This window comes from Staurois parvus, unplaced genomic scaffold (genome assembly GCF_062004578.1).
Source record: "Staurois parvus isolate SC_StPar_1 unplaced genomic scaffold, SC_StPar_1.0 ptg000438l, whole genome shotgun sequence".
NCBI classification, from domain to species: domain Eukaryota; kingdom Metazoa; phylum Chordata; class Amphibia; order Anura; family Ranidae; genus Staurois; species Staurois parvus.
Genome location: NW_028318234.1, coordinates 7,815,859 through 7,837,293, shown reverse-complemented (window position 1 = coordinate 7,837,293; position 21,435 = coordinate 7,815,859). Strand labels below are relative to the sequence as shown.

The window sequence follows — 21,435 nt, the reverse complement described above, 5'->3', positions numbered from 1 at the left end:
TTTCATGAGTACTTGTGAAAATAGTTGGTATCGGCAATTATATCAGTATTGATGTATCCCTACTAATCTTATGATTATTTTGATAAATTATTATATAACACAATTCAGTATAGTAGTACAGGAGCTGATTGTTCTGTCCACTGTTCAAGGCCTAATGATACATTTTGATTTGCATTTTGTGTCTAAGGCAGGCTTATCAAACTCAAGTTCAGTAGAAGAACTCTTCTAGTGGCCACATTAGGTCTACTCACTTATAGAAACTGTAATTTAATGACTTGCATAATATAATTGATAGTATTAGCTTAATTGTATTATTTACTACTGATAAGTTGTCACTGATACTTTTGCCAGAAATCAATTGTAAAACTTCAAAATTATGCAAAGAAGTGTAGGCTTTATGAATTATATTGGAACATCCGTTCAGTAAAATAGGAAAGGTTTCAAAAAAGGTGTAAGTGCATATGGCCCAAAATCACCAGTTTTGCATACTTGGTATAGGGTTGGCATTTTGACCTTCTTATTTCTTTCTTGCAGCCCTCCTCCAGGTAAAAAAAATTCTGTAAATTAATAAGAAATTAAACTAATAAGGGCCAGTGTTGATGGACGTCTATAGGTAAATGCAGCATGCTTTTGACATCATTTTGAGACACTTCTGAGATTATTCAAAATTAATTGAGAGGCACATTTAAACTGCAGTTCTTCTTTCTGACCTGCATTTGACCTACTTTATGGTGCTTCTGCTTTCCCATGAACTTGTTTGGGGAGAGAAGCAGTTCTGAATCAAACCATTTCCCATCCATGAGGTCAGTCCTGTACACTTCATTGAATTTAGCCAACTAGGTTGGCAAACTCTTACTGTATCTGTTGATAAATAGTGTTTCTATTCCAGTGGCCTTCAATAAAGTGACGTCTTTATTGGCCACTGAGGCTTCCTCATCAAATAATGCAAATCCACCAGCCCAACACCCATACTACCGCCAACCACCCCACCCCACCAAAAAAAAAACACTGCAAAAAAATAGTGGGGCAGTGGTACTATTCTAATGATAGAATTACAGAATTCTTTGTACAGGACAGTTACAAGTTAAACTCCTAAACTGGCCACAGCAGGCAAGGATGTTATAAGTAGACACATTTGATCTAAAAAAAAAAAAAAAAACACCAGTATGACATTCCTGGTTTTAGATGGCACACTGTTTTCATAGGGAGTATATACCTAGTGTTTTATTTCACAGGCAAAATGTGTATGTTATACATACATTTTTATATTTTTTGTGCGTTCTTAATTAATATAGTGCTATTGAAGATAAAAATGAATAAATAAATATATATATATATATATTATGTGTCCATGTTTATCCACATCTGTTGTATTAATCAGCAGATACAAGGAGATCATACAGACAGTGTGTAAGTAACCCTGTGTCACAAGGCTGTCTGGTGCAATAGTTCCTTCCTCTTGCACTATCCATTTATAAAATGAAGAGGTGTACATTCTCAGTATCAGGTGACACACATCTGATGGAACCTTGTCTTTCCCTACACCTGTCTGTCATAACGCTGGTAAAAACAATTTATTTAGGATTAAAATTCTTCCTGGATTGGAGCACAAGCCTTTTCTAGTGCTTTAAAGTGACCCGGCCTAATGGAAAATGATTGCAACAATAAGTTCCTCAATTAGTATGTCTCGGGTACCTTTCAGTTTTGGATGACTAGGCACAAACACACTGCAAGAGACGGCTATTTTTGGGCCCGGCTATTTCTGCAACCACAGTCTTTTCCTGGTGCCTTTCTGGTTTTTTGAGAAGGGAACAGCAATTCCAATGTGCAATAGCCCACATCACCTTTCATCGTCAAACTAGTGAAAGATTGTTACTGACTGATGCTTATTGTACTTTGTCCATAGATGTGTCTCATTACTGTGTAGAATAATGTAGAATTGCTCTGTTAGTTTATATGTTGTAAAGATGGTATCGGCTTACTTTTCCAGCTGTATCTATAAGGTCCAGGGGTGGACTGACCATTTGGAAACTCAGGCACTGCCCGAGGGCCCGGGGTCAGTAGGGGGCCCCATGAGATGCCCCTGGTAGCTTTTTCATAGGCTTTTTTGAGTTTGGGCAAGTACACAGGGGCCCCATGATCCCCTATTGCCCGGGGGCCCCATGAGTTGTCAGTCCGCCCCTGATAAGGTCTTAACATTGTAACAGCAAATAACACTTGGTATGAAATCTTTGGTGCCACAAACATTTAGGCTAGGTTCACAGTGCTCTGCCAGCAACATTTTACGCTCATTTGAATGGGCTGCCATACCTCCTGAAACACAGTGAAAAGGTCCCTGCACCATTTCTAGAATCGCAGCCTGCACAGGAACCTCAGGTATAGTGCGGTTCCCAGTGTGGGAGTGATTTCTGGTGCATGTGGCATGTCTTTATGTTTAATGGCCCTGCATGCATCTCCTGTTTTTTTCTGTACAGGTGGTTGTGGCTGCTGGAACAGATGTGGACTCACAGCAAGAACCACCCACACAGATGTGAACCTAGCCTTACATGAGACTACATGTACCAAATACTTATGTTTCTGCTTCTTATGAGGCTTACAGTCTAGTTCCCTCACCACAGTCATACAGAAAGAAATATACAACCTGCATACACCATGCAGATATTGACTTCAATGTTGAAAAGCAATGGTGTCATATTCTCCATCTTTTGAAACCAATCCATCTTTTTAAACCAAGTCCCATCCCTCTATATGCCCCGTATATGCCTGTTTTTGGTCTTATTTATACAGTATAAAAAAGTACTAGTTTTGATATCACATTTTTCAAATATTTTATCCAGCCTCAGTGTTAATTGTTATTTTAAAATAGTAGCAAAAGAATATTGTGAAAAAAATCGCTAATTAGTTTAAGCAATTATTTTTATGCATTAATTTTCATGATCAGCATGGTAGGGGTGTGTCCCTTGCTTTCAGAAGGTTTGAAGGTAATTAGTGCTAAACCCTAAACATTTAGGATCTTCATGTATCTTTTCTCCTAAAAGCAGAGTTCCACCCAAAAAGGGAAGCTCTTTAAAGACTGGTCCCCTTCTCCCTATTTAGGGATTGGCACCTTTTGGAGAGCAGACGTTGTCTTCCCAACCCCCTTCCCTGTAGTCTTCTGGGACACATGGCATTGCCCAGAAGACTACAGGACCATTCAGAAAGCAGGCCCCTGGCTGTGAAGCCACAAGCTGTCACAGCCAGGTTCCCACATTGAAGATGCTGGCGCCAGGAACACCGGCCAGCCAGTGAAACTGGCTGCAGCGAGGACACCACGGGATTGAGGGACAGGTGAGTGGCTGTTTTTTAAAGGTCAGCAGCTACAGTTTTTGTAGCTGCTGACTTTTATTTTTTTTCAGTGTGAGTGGAACTCCACTTTAATACGCCATGTGGCATTTATTGTTGTTAACCACTTCCCGTCCGACCCATGTACATAAACGGCCGGACGGGAGCAGTGCAGGAGCGGATTGCCATTCATAAGCGCGCCCGTATTTTAAGCCTTTGCACACTCCCTGAGAGCGCGCGGCACCGCGATCCGGTGCCGACTGTGTCCGGAGGACACAGCAGACCACCGATCACTGTACGGGACCTCTATGTGAGGTCCCGATCATGTGATCACTGATTGGCCAATCAGTGATCACATAAATAGTAGTAAGCAAGATGTCCCTTCCTGACATCATTGCTTACTACTAGTGAAATCTGTGAATGATCACAGAGATCACATGGTACAAGGCTATTCACAACAACCTTGTACCATGTGACAAGCTGTGACCAATCACAGCTATCACAGAATTTCTCAATGGTTGCAAGAATGCAGTCAGAAAGCAGGAGAAATGATTGCTTTTACAGCCTTTTATGGGTGTAAAAGCAATCAGTGTAAAAAAAAAAAATCTTCACCCCCCCACAAGTAGTACAGTGTCACTATGGTGACACTGTACTGCTAGGGTGACCTTATGTTAACCCCCTTGGTGCTGTCTAAGGGTTTCAGAAGCCTGGAGGTGGGGCAGGGTTTTAAGGTCATGTGACCGCCATGATTCGCAGTCACGGCGGTCACATGATCGGGAAAGGTCCCGATCAAAAGAGGAGATCGGGACCTTTCCGTGAGTACCAGACATGTGTGCTGGGAGCGTGCAGGGCGCGAGCTCTCAGCACATATATGTTTTTCTTAATTGCATGCAAATGTGCGGCCGCTCAGCATCAAGGCCCATACGCTGGGAGGCCGCACATTTGCGTGCGGCCGGAGCGAAGAGGTTAAAAAAAAAAAAAAACAAATCTCAATAGCAATATTAGAAAATAAAATAAAAATGTAAAAAAGAATTTTTAAAAATTATAATTTTTGGTTTATAAGTTAATTTGGGTAATTTTTTTAATAAAAAGATAGCTGAATACATTTTGACCAAGATTTATGAAGAAAGATTATTTATTTGCAAAATTTTATAAAAAAAACACTTTTTTTTATTTCAAAATGTTTGGACTTTATTTATATAGCGAAAAAATAAAAATCCCAGTGGTGAATAAATACCACCAAAATAAATTCATATGGGTACAGTGTTGCGTGACCATGCAATTGTCATTCAAAGTGTGAAAGCTGAAAATTGGCCTGGACAGGAAAGGGTGTAAAAGTGTGCGGACTGGAAGTGGTTAATGTAACTAATTTGGGGGGTTTATTGTAAGATTGTAAGCTCGAAAGAGTAGGGCCCTCTAACCCCTCGTGTGCTGTTTGTAGTTGCTGTACTGTTTCATGTATTGTCCCCCCCTCTATTGTACAGCGCTGAGCAAACCCTTCGGCGCTATATAAACTCGATGTAATAATAATAATAATAATTTATATGGCAAATAGCATGTGTTGGCAGGTATAGTTCCTTCTCCATCCAGTAGGTGGCACCTTGCCACCTAGAGGATAGAGTGGAGTCTCAGGGGAATTATGTTCCTCTGCAGCCTCCATAGATGTCACCAGGGGAGCTGCTGTCTGATTGGAAGCTGCAGCCCCTAGTGATCTTCTGTGGCTATTTTGGTTGAAACAGTGCTAATAAACAGCAGTGCCATGCTGAGTTTTGGCGCACATTTGCCAGTGAACAGTGTAGGGAGACGTACACCACTTGGCAGGGAAAGATATCTAGCAATAGGGAGAGGTTCCAGTGCAAGCAGGGTAAAGGTAAGGATACCCCTGTATTTCACACGTAGCCACCAGTCCCTGGAGTTGCCATTGAAGATCTGCTCAACTTCTCAAAGTGCCTCTTGTGCCAGCAGCCTGACAGCCGGCAACCCCTCCAGCAGATGCCACCCTGGTAATATAGGTCTTGTCTGTTCTGTGATTTGTTGTGCTGAAGACATGCCACTGCATATCTGTGAATAAGGGCTGCAGGCCTGCAGGAATAAGGCCTCCCAGGACAAGCCAGCCTAGCTAAATTGACTTCTCCCTCCTGTGCCATTAAGGACTGTGATAGCATCCTTCTGGGAACTACACTGTGTCTGTGTGGACTGACAATTATATTGGTGACTGCAAGTGTTACTGTGCCTGTTACTGCAAGTCATACTACAGTTGTTACTATCAGTAATAATACTAGTACTAGTGTCTCTGTTCTGCAGGCATCTTTGTGATTCTTTACCCTGCATTCTTCTAAATACAATAACTGTTAAACCTTGCCTGGACTCTGTATATGCTGCTTCCTAATCTTGGGTACCCTACTCCTGGCCCTGCCCAAACATGTACTTTTTTCCTAGAAGTCTAAAACTCTTCCAATTTATACTATTTGGGGATAACAACTGGGAGATATTGGATTTTGTAGCCCAAAACTGGAGGCCAAGCTCCCAAGGAAACATCAAAAAGGCAGCTTAGTAACCAACCACACTGAAAAAAAATAACATATATGACTTTGTTTCTATTGTGGCTGTAACTAAAAAGGCATGATTTATTTTCTGTAAGTTAGTAAATGTAAAAGTTGGGTACATAGCTGAGTATTGTACTACTTATACTTATACTGTACATATATATATATATACTTATACTGTACACTTATAGAATATAGCACATAGGTTCCCAACTGTCTACTGAATTCTGATTAGAAATGAGAGTATGCTGAACATTGGGACTTTAAATATACCTCCAAAGGTGTAACATAAACACAGAATAACAATATAATATATTATATAAAATAACATAAAATTATCACTTTATTTAGACATATAATGGACATATACATTAAAAAATCTTAAAACCAAACATCCAAGTTAGCCATCCGATATTACTGTATATATGGTCTTGAGATCAACTAATGAGGGTCAAAGCGTTTCACAGGGAACCCCGCTTCATCAGGACCTGGGATCTCAATATAAAAGTGCTGTAACAATACATATACAATACAAATAAATTATTGTTCTGACATTTTATACAGAATCTTCAAAAGGAAAGTCATGTAACATAACATAATAAATAAAAACAGTTTATCGTAATATATATATATATATATCAATTCTGGACTGAAAGGAGGATGGGGAAAAAAGAAAAATAAGCAAAAAACTTATATAAAATACAATATTAAGTAACAAAATCCTTCACCGTCATTCAAGCCTTGGGAGAATGGCTAGTGGCCAAGGCTTGTTTGAAGGTGAAGGAAATGCGTTGACCTTCATAGTTTGATCTCAAGGCCATATATACAGAAACATCAGATTGCTAACTTAGATGTTTGGATTTAGGATGTTTTTTTTAAAATGAATATTTCCATTATATGTCTAAAGAAAGTGACATTTTTATATAATATATTATATACTTATCCTGTGTTTATGTTACACCTTATGGAGGTATATTTAAAGTCCCATGTTCCGCATGCTCTCATTTCTGTTTATTATGCTAGGGATAATACCTCCAAGGGCATGAGTTGATTCAACACCCCTACCCCATGTATAATATGTCTCTCTGAATTCTGATTGGCTGCCATGGATTATAGCACATTGCTCATTGGCTTAAAGTTTGTTTGAGGAAGAGCAAAATGTGGAAGCAGTATGTAAAATCATACCATAGATCTTTATTCCAGGTAGCTGGCTTCCAAAGCCATAGTCTTTTTTTCCACTTTTTGCTGTACATACTGAGAATTTGCTGCCGAACATAATTGGGGGGCCAGCTCAAAGAAACCTCAAGGGATCACTAGCCTCCTGATTACATCAAAAGAGCACAGGACTTGGAGTGCTGAAACCTAGCAGCACGGAACATTGAGTGCTGACATCAGACAATCCTGGATTCGCTGGAGAGGTGAGTATGTTTTTTAGGATAACTCAGTTGTCAAGGAAAAGTTAAAAAAATAAAAATGGGGGAGTCCGCCCAGGACCACGGAAGTCTTAAAAGGGACTGGCACTGTTTTTAATCCTAACAATCCAGGTTGTATGGTATATGATTCCATCTGGCGGGCGATCGTGATAAACTGGATTTGTGAACTGTGACTTGTGACATATGGGTCAATCATTTAGGTGAGGGCATAATTCGTATGGTGAAGGTACACGAGCTTTATTGGATCCACTGGTGACCACTGTCTTGGGAAATGTGGAACACAGATGAGGTTTATAATTGGACTGTTTTGTTGGACTTTTATATACCCTTAATTTTTTGCACTTTGTTATATTCATGAAATCACCTTTTATGATCTTTTTCTAATGGTATTTATACACTGATGTTTTTATATGAATACCATAACATCTATTTTATTCATCTACGTCTTTTAATTAATTAATTTATACTTCAGTTTTCTTCATTTGGGGATTCGTTATATAAGCAGCCCTTTTTGTTGATATCATTGCGCTTGGGTTTATTTGTACATGCCATTTATCTGTGTTATTTGAATTATTGTTTATGAGATTATTAAGTGTGTTCATGTGTTGGGGTGTGAAGGGCTGTTAGGTGTTTATTTATTATTTATTAGTATTGATTCATGTTTATAGTTATTTATATATTTTGTGTGATTAGCCTGGCCACGCAACCCCTTATGTTTTTAAATGAAAAAGTAAATAACTTTCATATGGGTACAGTGTTGTATGATCGCACAATTGGCAGTTAAAGTAGTGCAGTGCCGAATAGCAAAAAATGCCTTTGTCATGAAGGAAGTAAAACCTTCCAGAGCCGTGATTAAAAGGAATAATTATCCATTTTTGGTTTTAGTATACATAAAAGCCAACATGTTTTGAGAGTAAGAATTCACTCCATTCTTCAGGGCTGTTAAATGACTGAAGTGTTACGTGTGATTTCTGTATTATGGGGAGGAAATGCTGAATATCTGGCCAGGAAAACAAGCAAGGTGTGGTAGTTCTCTGGCCCAGGTAAACATTATGTAAGCTCCAGTTGTTAGCACGTCAGCAAACAGCATTTACACATTGGGAGCCTTGTGTGGTGATGTACCCACAAGAGGTTTCAGTGGAGCTGTTAATGTGAATTCAGTGTTGCAGGTTCATAGTAGACATTGGTGAACATTTATTGTGACATTGTTATGGCAATGATGGACATCCTGTGTGTAATCTGTGCTCTGCTGCATTTGTATTGGGGCATGGATGGTATGTTGTGACTATTATAGGCATTCTGTGTGGCACTATAATTAAATGTGGACATTTGAAGCCTGAGTCATCAGTCAGACTTTCATTCTGTGTAAATATTTTGAAAAATAATTCATAAGACTTAATAATTTAAAGTGTTACTAAACCCCGGACTCTGCATTCACTATATCTGGTCTCCCACCCTACACAGAACATGGAAATACAATTATTGCAGTAAATATAAACTGCTAAATACCTTTTCTCATCAGCAGTTAGAGTAGTCTTATGACTTCTATCAGTGTCCAGTTGAGCACTGGTTAAAGCTTGTAGGAGGAGTTTTCATTCTGTTCTGCCTGTCTTATGAGGCTGCATGACCCCTGAGCCTCTGTCTGAACAGTAGTGATTGGTCCTGTGCTGATCACATGCACTCTCCTAAATAAAAATAAATCTCTCTAGCAATACAAACTAAACTGAGCATGTGCAGAGTGACTCCTAAAGCTCTGTACTATCAGCAGATGGATTGGGGACAGTAGAAGAAGGGGAGGATCAGAGAAGACAGGATCAAACAGCCTTTTTACACAATGCAGAGGATTAACCCCTTAGGTTCCACAGTATAACAAGCATGCTTTACTGCATATACAGACTGATTTTACTGTTGTGGGTTTAGTAACACTTTAAGATTCCTTGTAGTGTTGCAGAACATATCCAGAAACACTTTTTGTTGGTTTTCAACCCAAAAAAAGTGTTTACTTATAACCCCAGGTCACATATTCCACTGTAAGACAGACATTTAACAAAGCCATATACAGCTTCATCTCTCACACCTATAAATCACCTAGAAACCAGAGCAATGTTTATATCTCAGTCCTATTTATTGGGCAATAACTTTGTCATTACTTAAAGTGGAACTACACTGCATCTGAGCACCACAAACCGAAAATGCTAATAAATTAATTTTTAATATTTAAAGCTAACTCCCCCATCCATCCATGTCTCCATGCTTTACTTTGCTGAGAAATCACTTTGAGAAACAACCCCCTAGCATTTCTGGCTGTGGCCATCTTGAGTAAGGGCAGATGATTCATGTGCGAGGGAAGTTCAAGTCAAACCGGGACTTTAAACTTTACAGGTATAAATAGGGATCCTAGCATGGCGGTACTACATGCAGTATTTAGTGAAAAGGCGGCGCACATGTTGCAGGCCAGTCCAGAGACCATTAATCAAGATGGCAGACAACAGTGTTAGTACAGTCATGGAACAACGTGTGAAGGTGAAGCTTCACCCGCGGATATCTACAGAAGACTGCAAGCACATTACGGCGATGAGACGCTCAGCTGCAGTAAGACATTTGAAAGGTGTAAAAGTTTGAAAAATGGCCGTATGTTCGTCAGTGATGATCCCGGTCGTGGTGGTTCTCAGCCCACAGCACTCATTTCTGTGAACATTCAGCATGTGGAACACCTGATCCTGGATAATCGATGCATACCCTGTCATGAAATTGTACAAGAGATGAATCTTTCTGTGGGAGCGGTGAACACAAAGAAGAGGAAGTGAAGCAGGCTGTCCTAGGATGGTTCAGGGTACTGACAAATCTTTCTATGCCAAAGCTTTCCAGGCATTAGTCAAACGCTGGGATAAGAGTATAAATGTAGCAAGGGAGTATGTTGAAAAATAAATGCAGTTTCCACTCCTTGAAATGTGTTTTTTATTATATAAACTCAAAAGTCTTGGTTTGACTTGACCACTCCTCATAGTATTTACTTCCTAGAATCCATCTGCCCTTAGCTCCGGCATGCAGACAGGAAGGTGTGCTTAGCTGAGAAAACCCTTCCTCCTCTTCTGAAGACTCCTGGGATCTATAATTTTGGCCTAGGCCAGACATCAGGAAGCAACTGAAAAAATGTTTTAAAAAAAGTATAAACAGTGTTCTGATTATGATTCTACATCTTGTTCCGCCATGCGGGTGGGCCCTTTTTTTTCTCTTTTATTGTTAGCCATCTTGTTTTACGCTTTAATATGCTTGTTTATCAATAAAAATATTGAAATATAAAAAAAGTATAAAACAAGTAAATATACTTTCTTATCTATTTACTAATGCTAGCAGCATGGATTGAAAATTGAATTGAAAATAGGTCATGTTGATTGAGAGAGTTTGCTTCCCCTTTAAGATAACAAAGTGATGCATAACATTTTTTGGGGACAAATATGGCTTTCTCATAGTGATACTGTCTTTTTTCTAATGTGATCAGTGTTATTTAGATAAAAAGTTTTCCTGTTTAAAAATGACTAAAATTAGGATTCTAGCACAACACATTGCAGTTATTAAAGGATAAGTTCCCCTAAAAAAATTTATAATAAATGCACATATTTTTTGCTGGTAAAAAAATGTGTATTTGCTATTATTATTTTGTAGGAGCCTGGAAAGCATCGAATCCGTGATCAGTAGATCCCGGATGCCATGCCGGACTCCTACAGACTGTCAGTCAGAGGTGTAGCTGGGGGGGGGGGGCAGGGGGGTACATATGTACCCGGGCGCCAAGGTACAGGGGCACCAAAATGAGGTCACAAGATCACTGCAGCAGACATGCCATCTGATACGTCTGCCATCCACAGTGAGTTATGAGAGGAGAGAGAAGCCGGCCGGGAGAGGAGCGGAGAGGAGGGCAGTGAGACGGGCATGTGCTGGAGGGGACGAGGGGAGAGCCGAGCCGGGTGAGTAGTGCCATGGATGAAGGGGGGGGGCAATGTGATCGGGACAGGGGGGTCTACAGGGACCATATGAAGCGGGGGGTGTCATGAGGTGGCCGTTCGTCCCCAGGCGCGAAATATCCTAGCTACGCCTCTGCTGTCAGTGTAAGCTGTCTGCCCATATCCGTACAGGCAGGTAGTTTCACACTGACAGGTAGAACCTATGAGCTAACCTAAGAGCGCTCAACAGCACCATGGTAGTTCATTGCGAATTACATGCCAACATCCGCAGAGGCTGATGGTACTTGTACTTTCCCATTCCCAAAATGACGCGGTCCGGTGGGCGGAGCCTCGCACAGCCACATTTTTTTTCAAATTGTGATGGCAAGCAGGGGAAGAAGATCCCCTGCTGGCTGTCAAAATGGGGATAGAGGATGGGGGGGGGGGGGCGGTTCCACAGTAACATGGTTTACCGTAAATATAGGTGTAACATGTAATATGTTACGGAAGATGAACTTATAAGAGCTTTTTTTTTTTTGTAGTTTAGTTTTTTTTTTTTTTTATATGACACTAAAAAGACCAAAACAAAAAAAAAGTTTAAATGCCATTGGTTACAAAAATAGAAATAAAAAAAAAAATCAGCAGGAAAATAATAGGGAAGATGGGGAAGAAGTTCATTAGGGTTGATTGGGGTAAATGGAGGATTATTAAGAGGTTGAATAGGAAAAAAATTTTTTTTAAACAAAATCTTGTTTTTTACTTGTCAGGTTGCTTTTAAGTGACATCATATGCAGATCAAAGCTCATCCTTTTGATCTGCAGATTAATTTATAAAAATTGATTAAATACAAAAGTAACAATGTGACTTTGTATCTCTGTATCCTTCATGTGAACAATGTGTCAGATGATCCATTTTTATGACAGCAGCAGCTTCTACAGCAACAGAATTACTGGTGCAAAGGGAGGAGTGGCAGCAGCGCAGGACAGGGTGTACTTCACATGCTCTGTGCATTTTGATGAATGGTTTTAGGCAACTGCTGAATGCCCATTGTTCAAAACTGGTTAAAGACAATTATTTATTTTTTCTCCTTTGACACAACACTGTTCATTGTTTAAAATGTATAGACAAACATGGTTATAGTTTTGGATAGAATAATAAAGAATTGGTGTTTTTGTCAATTTTTAGTTTTGCCATGTGTGTTCCTGCAAAGTATGTTTATCCCCTACATGTCCCTATAATGCTCATGGGGACAGAAAGTAATGGGGAATCCAATATTTTACAATTGTCACCAATCAGATGCTATCACAGCAATCTGGTGATCTTGAACCAGCCTCCCGAATCTCTCGGTGAGAGCTTGGTCTCCTGTGCTGGGAATGCATTGCGCAGCGCGCTCTCAGCACAATCACAGTGGCACATATATGCAACCCCATGGATAAAGTTCCACTTCCATGAGACTGCATAATGTAACTTCTCCGAACTGTACCAGGCTATGTGCCCTCAACATGGGGGGGGGGGGGTGCCTTGACAGAGGGGAGAAAGAGAAAAGGGTTTATTGGGATTGTTTAGTTTTTAAACAACAAAATGTTTTTGTGTTTTTTTAAAATCCAGGAGTCCCTGTCTGCATTTAAAATACATAAAAGAAAGAGAGACTCCCCAATAGAGATAAGTTAATTTTAGATTTTTTATTCCTCTAAATTTCAGAGAAAAGCTGTAAATTTTGGTAGTTTTGCTTAAATACACTGTAGTAAATAGATAAAGGGTCATTAAGGTGGTCTTAGGGTGCAGTGGATGTTAAATGGCTCTGAGGGTTATGGAAGCTCCATTCAACTATCCCCAACCAATTCTGCTGCCAAAAAACACCTCAATCATTTCCTTATTTTATGATTTTTTTTTTCACAGAAAGAAAAACACAAATGCAAAGAACACTAAATAAATCAACTACCCTAAATACACCCCTTCAAAAAAAAAACACCCTTTACATAAACATTTTGATTTCTTTTCAAGAGAATTTCCCCTATGTAGGCCATTCAAAGAAAATGTGAATTTTGACTTAGTTAAATTTTATTGAATCGATTTTGCCAATATCACTCTACTTGTCTTTACTGCTTACTAGCAAAGAGAATTTATGGTGGAAGTACTACATACTCAGGGGTCTAGTCATACAAAAATTGCCGTAGGATCACCTTAAACATTTGCACATCCATCACAAATCACTGCATTGGGTATAAAATGTTTATTTCCTATGGCCCTCAGATCCATTTAGTGGCCATAATGTGGTATTTTTCTGTTTGAGGCATTTCAGGAAAGCACCTCATTTTGGCTAATAGATGGAGTTGAGGATCATAGGAAATAAACATATTATACACAATACAGTAATACTTCGTGACAGCTATGCAAATGCTTATTGCCCGTCAAATTTTGAATAAATAGACTGCTGAGTATAGCTGTATTGCCCTTATGGCTGAATAGTTACTAAAACATGAAATGAGACTTTAAAGAGAACCTATAAGAGCTTATATATACCAATTAGCCATAACACCATGATCACCGACAGGTAAAGTGAATGACATTAATTATCCCCTTACAATGCCATATGAAAGTGTGTGGGATATATTAGGCAGCAATTGAACATGTTGTCCCTGGACCACAAAGCAACGGGAAAAAGTGGCCTGGTCTGATAAATTCCAGAGTGGTTTGCTGAACAAAACAACAAGTTTGAGGTGTTAGAGTATAGGTTGAGTATAAAACTCACCCAAACAAAAACCACTGGCCTTTATGAGCTCAGCACCAGAGACATCACTTGTATATCAAATAAATAATTTTATTACAAATAGATAAAAACACATATACAAAAAAATAACATGAAATAAAAGAACTGCCCCCAAAAACATAAAACAAAAGAGGTGCCCCCAAAATAAAATGAAATAACCTAGGGGTGAAAGAGCCCCAGGTTATAAAGTTCTCAATGGACTGGAACTATAGGCACGATGCACATATTGTTGGATTTGATATTCAGCAATTGGTAAAATGTAGATATATTGTGCTGTTCCAGTCTTAAGGTCAATGCATTTCACCAAAATATGGCTTCTTCAGGACCCGATATGTTGAGTAGGCATCAACAGGCATGGGAAACCGGGATAATAAGACCACACCAAACCCACCAAGGGAGGACATCAGACAGATGATAGAATAATAGGGAAACTTTAGCTTCGCCATAGTTGTGCTCCTATACTTTTGGTCCTCAGATAGCGAGGGGCAGACCACATGTTATAGGAGCATGACTATTGGGAAGCTACTTTCTACTTGTCCTTGGCCCACTTAGCTGCTGACATTTTATCACAGACCTATACTGGCCATCTGGGTGTGCAGATTTAGATCCCATGGCCCAAGTCGGCCTGTTTCTTTCCTTAAATTTGGATGCCCTTAACATACATTTAGACCATTTGGAAATAGCTAAAGTTTCCCTATTATTCTATCATCCATCTGATGTCCTCCCTGGGTTATCTCTTTTTATTTTACAGGTACTTATATAGCGCCATCAATTTATGCAGCACCAGGGGTGGACTGGCCATTCAAGCACTCAGGCACTGCCCAAGGGCCCAGGGTCAGTAGGGGGCCCCATGAAATGCCCCTGGTACCTTTTATAGGCTTTTTTGGGTGTGCAAGGACACAGGGGCCCCATGATTCCCTATTGCCGGGGGCCCCATGAGTTGTCAGTCTGCCCCTGTGCAGCACTTTACATTTATATTGTACATTCACATCAGTCCCTAACCCTCAAACAGCATACAATCTAAGGTCCCTAACTCACTTTCATCCATAATAGGGCCAATTTAGACAGGAGCCAATTAACCTACCAGCATGTCTTTGGAGTGTGGGAGGAAACCAAAGTACCCAGGGGAAACATGCAAACTCCACGCAGGTAGTGCTGTGGTTGGGATTCAAACCAATGACCCTAGTGCTGCTAGGTGGGAGCGCTAACCACTTAGCCACTGTGCTACTCTTTTGTTTTAGGTTATTTTTTTTAATCTATTTGTAATAAAATTATTGATTTTATATACATGTAAAGTCTCTGGTGCTGAGCCGATAAAGTCCAGTGGTTTTTGTTTGGGTAAGTTTTATACTCGACTCACACTCTTGCTAACACCTTAAAGTGTTACTAAACCCACAACAGTAAAATCAGTCTGTATATGCAGTAAAGCATGCTTCTAATACTCACTGTGGAACCTAAGGGGTTAATCCTCTGCAGTGTTTAAAAATGCTGTTTGATCCTGACTTCTCTGTTCTTCCAGTGTCTCCCTCTTACCTCCTATAAGACATATTCCTACCACTCCATCCCCCACAGCTATTTCCTCCTGTACCACTATCCCCTCCCTCCTAGATTGTAAGCTCCAAAGAGCAGGGCCCTGGAACCCCTTGTGTATTGAATTGTATTGTTACTGTACTGTCTCGTGTACTGTCTCCCATTGTAATGTGCAGAGCTGAGCAAACTGTTGGCGCTATATAAATACTGTATAATAATGAAAAAAAAAATATGGTGTGGAGTCACTCTGCACATGCTCAGTTTGGTGTGTATTGCAAGAGAGGTTGTTTTTTTTTCCTTGGGAGAGTACATGTGATCAGCACAGGGCCAATTAGCACTGTCCAGACAGATGTCAGGGGATTTCCATCCTCCTAGAGCAGAATACAAACTCCTCCTACAAGTTTTAACCACTGCTCTGCTGGACACCGATAGAAGTCACAAGACTGCTCTAACTGTTGATGAGAAAAGGTATTTAGCAGTTTATATTTACTAAAATTGCATTTCCATGTTCTGTGTACTGAGTGAAACCAGATATAGTGAATGCAGGGTCCTGGGTTTAGTAACACTTTAAAATTGAAGTGCTAAACATTTAGCAACTGTGCTGCCATTTTAGCCACTTTGCTGCCATTTTAGCCACTGTGCTGCCATTTTAGCCACTGTGTGGCTTCTTGTTTTCCCTAGGAGATGCTAGAATTGAACAGGAATTTTAGCAATTTCAGGACACCCCTTTTAATTTCCACTTCACGCATGTTGCATAGACTGTACCTAATAAAAGCAGTGTTTATATTATGACACAGAGCGGGCACAGTTGTGAATTGGCTATGGCCGCCCAGCACTATTCGTACCAGATGCGTTGAGTTAAGCTGGGTAGTAAGTAGTGTTGGTTCTGAAAGGGACCTGACATGGACACTTGATGGAGGAGCGATAAAGTTAGTTCTGTATCCTTCACGTGTCACGGGGGCCTTTGTGCTGCTTTCTCTTTCACAGGCCTCTAGCAAAGGCGTCCATTGTTTTGATGAGATGTATGTTCTCCTTTAATCCCAGGGCAAGCTCTCTCTCCCACATCCCTCATAGTGTATTCATCACCATTCTCCGTGGGCCTCCTCCTCCCGTTCCCATCTCTGACGGGCCCTGGGAAACTTGCAGCACCAATGGGCACCACAAACAAGGATGCCTCTCTTGTTGCCACAGCAACTCCAAGAGGAGTCCAGGAGATTTTGTCCCTCTGTAACTCACACACACTCTCTCAAAGAGTAAAAGGAATGACGTGAGGAATAAACAGATCTTGCAAACAAGAAAAATATCCCTCAATCCCCTTTTTCTCTCAGCCAGGCTCTTTTTTTTTTTTTTCTTAAGTGAGTGTAAAATAGTCCCACTGAGCCGATAGAAAGGCATAACAAGCTCTTCTGTGGATGGCAAGGGATGCAAAAGAAAAATCCAGTTTCACTCTAAATCAGCTCGGAACAAAGAGCGAGAGCCTGAACAGAATGCTTTTCACTTAATAATTGTTGCAAAATTCCACAGTTAAGGGTTCTCATGTAATAAAGAAGAGCTTGGCAAAGCAGAGATTGCTTCCAAACTGAACACATTACTCTAATGCAATTTGCAAAAAAAAATGGGGGGGGAGAAAATTGTTTATAGGGCCCCCTATAACACTAACAGTTATACACATGTGCAAAAATGACAAATGTCAGGATTGGCATGTGTACAGTCCTCCTCGGCACGTCACAAATTAACAGGGTTAAAGTAGTATTAAACCTTCAGTGTTTTTAAACCTAACAACTTGAACATCAAAAAATAAACATTCCCCAGTCAACTACTTAGTAACATTCTTACTTCAGCTCTTGCAGTTTACAACTTTCAATGCTGATGGCTCTTTTTATGTCAGTGCTGCTTCCCTGAACTTCCGGTCTTCACAGGAAAGAGTTTACAGTGGGCAGTGAAGTCTCCAGCCAGGAGGAGGAGCAAGGGAATGTCCTGCCATCATAGGCTATGGGTGTGTGTGTGTGTTTTTTTTTAATTCTTTATTTAGGGAAAGACAAAAGTATACAATCATGATCGTATGAAAGAAAATCTCAGGCAGAACTGAAAGTTCAGACCAAATTGTGTAAACAGCCAAAACGCACATTATATCGACCAATAATCAAACAAGATCAGTATTGCACTCGTAAAGATGCAGTCAGCAATAGTCAATGGTGGTGAACAGGGCTGCTGTTAGAAACCATGGGGCCCCATACAGCCAACCTGACAGGGCCCTCCTCCCCTCAAAAAACAAAACCGTTTACCATGCTTCAGTTATGAATGAACACAATGGGTGATCTGTACCAATCACTCACTGTGTTTATTCATGAAAAGAAAGGTTGGGTAAATGTGACCTACTTACCAGACCTTTCCCCCACTCTATTTTGAAGGATCCTACTGTGTGCTTGCAGCTGCTGGTGGGAAGGAAACGAGGGAAGCTGGCAGTACTGTGGAGGTGGGGGCACACAGGGGGGCCTGGACAGCAGGGGTAATAGGTAATGATAATTTACTGGAACTGACTCTTGTACGACTCTTTCTGCAGCAGCTGAAAGCCAGCAGAAGAGAGTGGAAGCCAACTTTCAGCTGCTGCAGAGAGAGCCATACAGGGGATTGGTTCCAGTAATTTCCCCCCCACCTTCACTGTGCCGATCACCCTCCCTGCCCCTATTCAATTCACCCAGCTGCCTGGGCCCCCCCCTGCTGGCCTGGGCCCCGTACAGGAGGACTGGTGGTACCTCCTTATCCACAGACCTGGTGGTGAAAAAATCTTGCAAGACTATAGCAGAGACCTCATGAGCCTACCAAATTCCTAAATTCATCTTTTACTTTTTTCCAAAATGTTTCATTTTTTAACAAAGCTAAAAGAAAGGGGGAAAAAAAGAGAGAGCGGTAAGAAGGAAAAAATGGGGGAGGGGGGCTGTGTGTGTGGGGTGGGGGGGGGTTGCACCATACTTTAATGCATCAGTTATACATACATTCTGGGGCTGTGTGTTTCTATCCATTCACACGCTATAGGTAGACACAAGTCTAGTCCCTGCATGCAAGGGTGGAAGAGGAGTGCATGTTGCAAGAGGAGCCACACTGCAAGAGGAACCCCAGGACAACGTCATGACACCAGCATAAACTGGAACATATGCAAGGATTAAAAGATAAAGAAGCTGAATACTCAGTAAAGCTGGCCATATATGAATTGAAATTTGGCCAGCTCTCAAATTTCATCAGCAGAGACCAGATGAATTTTGAATTGTGGCCAACCCACCGGTTGAGCAAAAAAAACTGACCCATGTATCACCAGCTTAAGTAATTAAATCGCCAGTTGAAAGTGCTTAAGAACTGAGAGTTTAATATCACTTTTTAAATCGGGAACACAAATGTTCAGCTACTATGAATCAATAGGTGGTCTCCTTCATATGCTTTGCGTGTGGTGGGGGTGGGCACAGACAACACACCTCCCATTGACTCCCAGTGATTTTAAAGCAGGGCGGGCACAAACAACAAATTATACCAGATGCCTCCTTAAGTACTGAGATCTAAGCCACTCTATTGCTTTTAGTAACTACCACAATGTTTTTTTAGACCACAGATTAGAGCTAGAGGTCTCCAAACAGTGGGGAGCATGAGCTTTAGTGATTTCAGAGCTATAGGTCTGACTCTGCATTGGGCATGTTGGACCTTTGCAGAGAGACCACTGCTTCCACACAGACAGCAAAGGTCCTTTCTGCAACATGCTGGCAAGGGACAGGCTTTTCCACTCCTGCTGTGGCTGCTCTCTAAAGAAAATAAAACTGCAGGACTGTGCTCCATTTTGTTGTCATGCACTTGGAATGTTTTTAGTGGTTTTAAATAAAAAAATTCAGCTGAACCTTGAAGTGTATTTGAAACTAAAAACATTTTTCAAGTTTTGGATTAGGGAAGGATTAGAGCTGCTATGTAGTTTTTACTTCTATCTGGTATTCTGATTTACCCTCACTGCCTGTGCTAATAACAATGGTTTCACCAGACAGAAAGTGAGGACATTTTCAACAGGGTCACAGAAGTAAAAATCTTTCAGAAACCTTCCTACATTACTAAAAAAACAAAACAGTTTAAAGCTGAATTTCAGGAATTCAGCCACTTTATAAAAAGTGAAGGAATGCTACGCGTGCATGACATCACATTATTCATATCTGACAGGTTCATGGCTCTGGAGCTGTGAGAGAGAGGAGAGACACACACAGAGCAGTTATGCCCACCCCTCCCCTCTGCTGCCCATTCAGAGAAGCCTTTGCATTTTGTTAATGAGTTCACATAACACAAAGACTTCTGTGATTGGGCAGGAGAAAGAGAGGGGTAGGCATACTAGCTGCAGCGACTCTACTTTTGAAGATGATGAGACCTTTATTTGCCTTCCTCTGGATCAACTGTGGGTATAGGATTATAACTTTTTTTTTTTTAATGGTTGAACTGGATGGACTTTTGTCTTTTTTCAGCCAGACTAACTATGTAAAGGATCAGTGTCTTGATCCCAGAAATACAGCAATAGCTTTCTTCCGGGAGTGCTGTAAACCTGTCAGATAGAAATAATAGGGATAAGTATAGGAGATGCCTTGCACCTCCTTGGACTTAAATTCATAGTGTGCCTTCGCTTTTTACAGAGGAGCTGAACTCCTGGAATTCAGCTTTAATGTCTGGGATGATAGTGGGGAGTCCCCTCGGTTCCTATGGTTTCAACAGACAGAAAGTGGGAAAATCCACAGCTTCCCCCACTTTACTACAGAAAATCAGGGCAGGAAATGAGGGGACATATTCTACAGTCCCCCAGATACCAGTGAAAAGCTGATGAATTCTAACCCTTTCTCACACTGCCCACAACTGAGAAAAAAAAAAAAGGTTTTGGTGGCAAATAATTGTTCCTGGCACCAACATGGCAGCATACATGTGGTAGATTGCTGCCATGGATTGGCACTAGCAAAGGAAAATTAGGGCATTGGATACAATTTTCCACTTTAAATTTCACCAGTCAAGAGAAACGTGTGTGTGTGCGCACGCAGTGCTGACCTCCTTTTGAAGCAGCTAGTTTCCTTTCTATGTCTGGCTTCCATGCTTTTGAGTAACAGAGAGGATTTCTTATGTTTATTCTTGATCCAGGTCTGTAGCTCAAGAAAACTTTGAAATGTTAGCAGTAGTGTGACAGCCAGGGAACTAGCATACTACCAGCTGCACTAATCTTTCTGCCACATTCAGCTTACAATTCCAAAAATGACAGCTGGAATTTTTTTTCTTTTTCTTTTAGGTATGGCGGCGCTGGACAGTAAAGCTTCAGGGAAGATGGGTATAAGAGCCGTAGTCTATTATATGACAACCACAGTGATTGCTGTGTTCATTGGAATCATCATTGTTATCATTATCCACCCTGGTAAGGGCAGCAAGGATAAGATGCATCGGGAGGGGAAGATTGAGCAGGTGACAGCCGCTGATGCCTTTATGGATTTAATCAGGTATGCTGGCAATGGAAGTGAAAATAAATTTTTAAGTATTGCATAGATTTTAGTAAACTTTAAAACCGATGCTCGCCTACTCTGGACCATTCAAGTGCATTTGCTGAAATCTTTCAAATTGAGCGCTTAGTGTGAGGTTCTGCTTTTATTGTTATTGTATGATCGGTCCCAGTGTTGTGATAAAAAAACACATTCCTGGTATTCCCTTTAGACCAGTGTTTCTCAACACACCCTTTAAAATTATGGACAATGTCAAGGCACACTTCTTAAATTATGGACAGTCCCAAGGCACTGTATAAAATTATGGACAGTCCCAAGGCACCCTATAAAATTATGGACAGTCCCAAGGCACTGTATAAAATTATGGACAGTCCCAAGGCACCCTATAAAATTATG

At 40.7% G+C, this 21,435-nt stretch overlaps 1 protein-coding gene across 1 annotated transcript in view; it reads left to right on the top strand.

The window, feature by feature from the left end:
• Nucleotides 1-21,435, top strand: part of SLC1A3 (solute carrier family 1 member 3) — a 117,064-nt gene that overhangs the window by 77,585 nt on the left and 18,044 nt on the right. Inside the window, exon 4 of the mRNA XM_089687843.1 lies at nt 20,835-21,039. Within this exon, the coding sequence (XP_089543969.1) occupies nt 20,835-21,039 (205 nt within the window). The remainder of the gene's footprint in view (nt 1-20,834; nt 21,040-21,435) is intronic.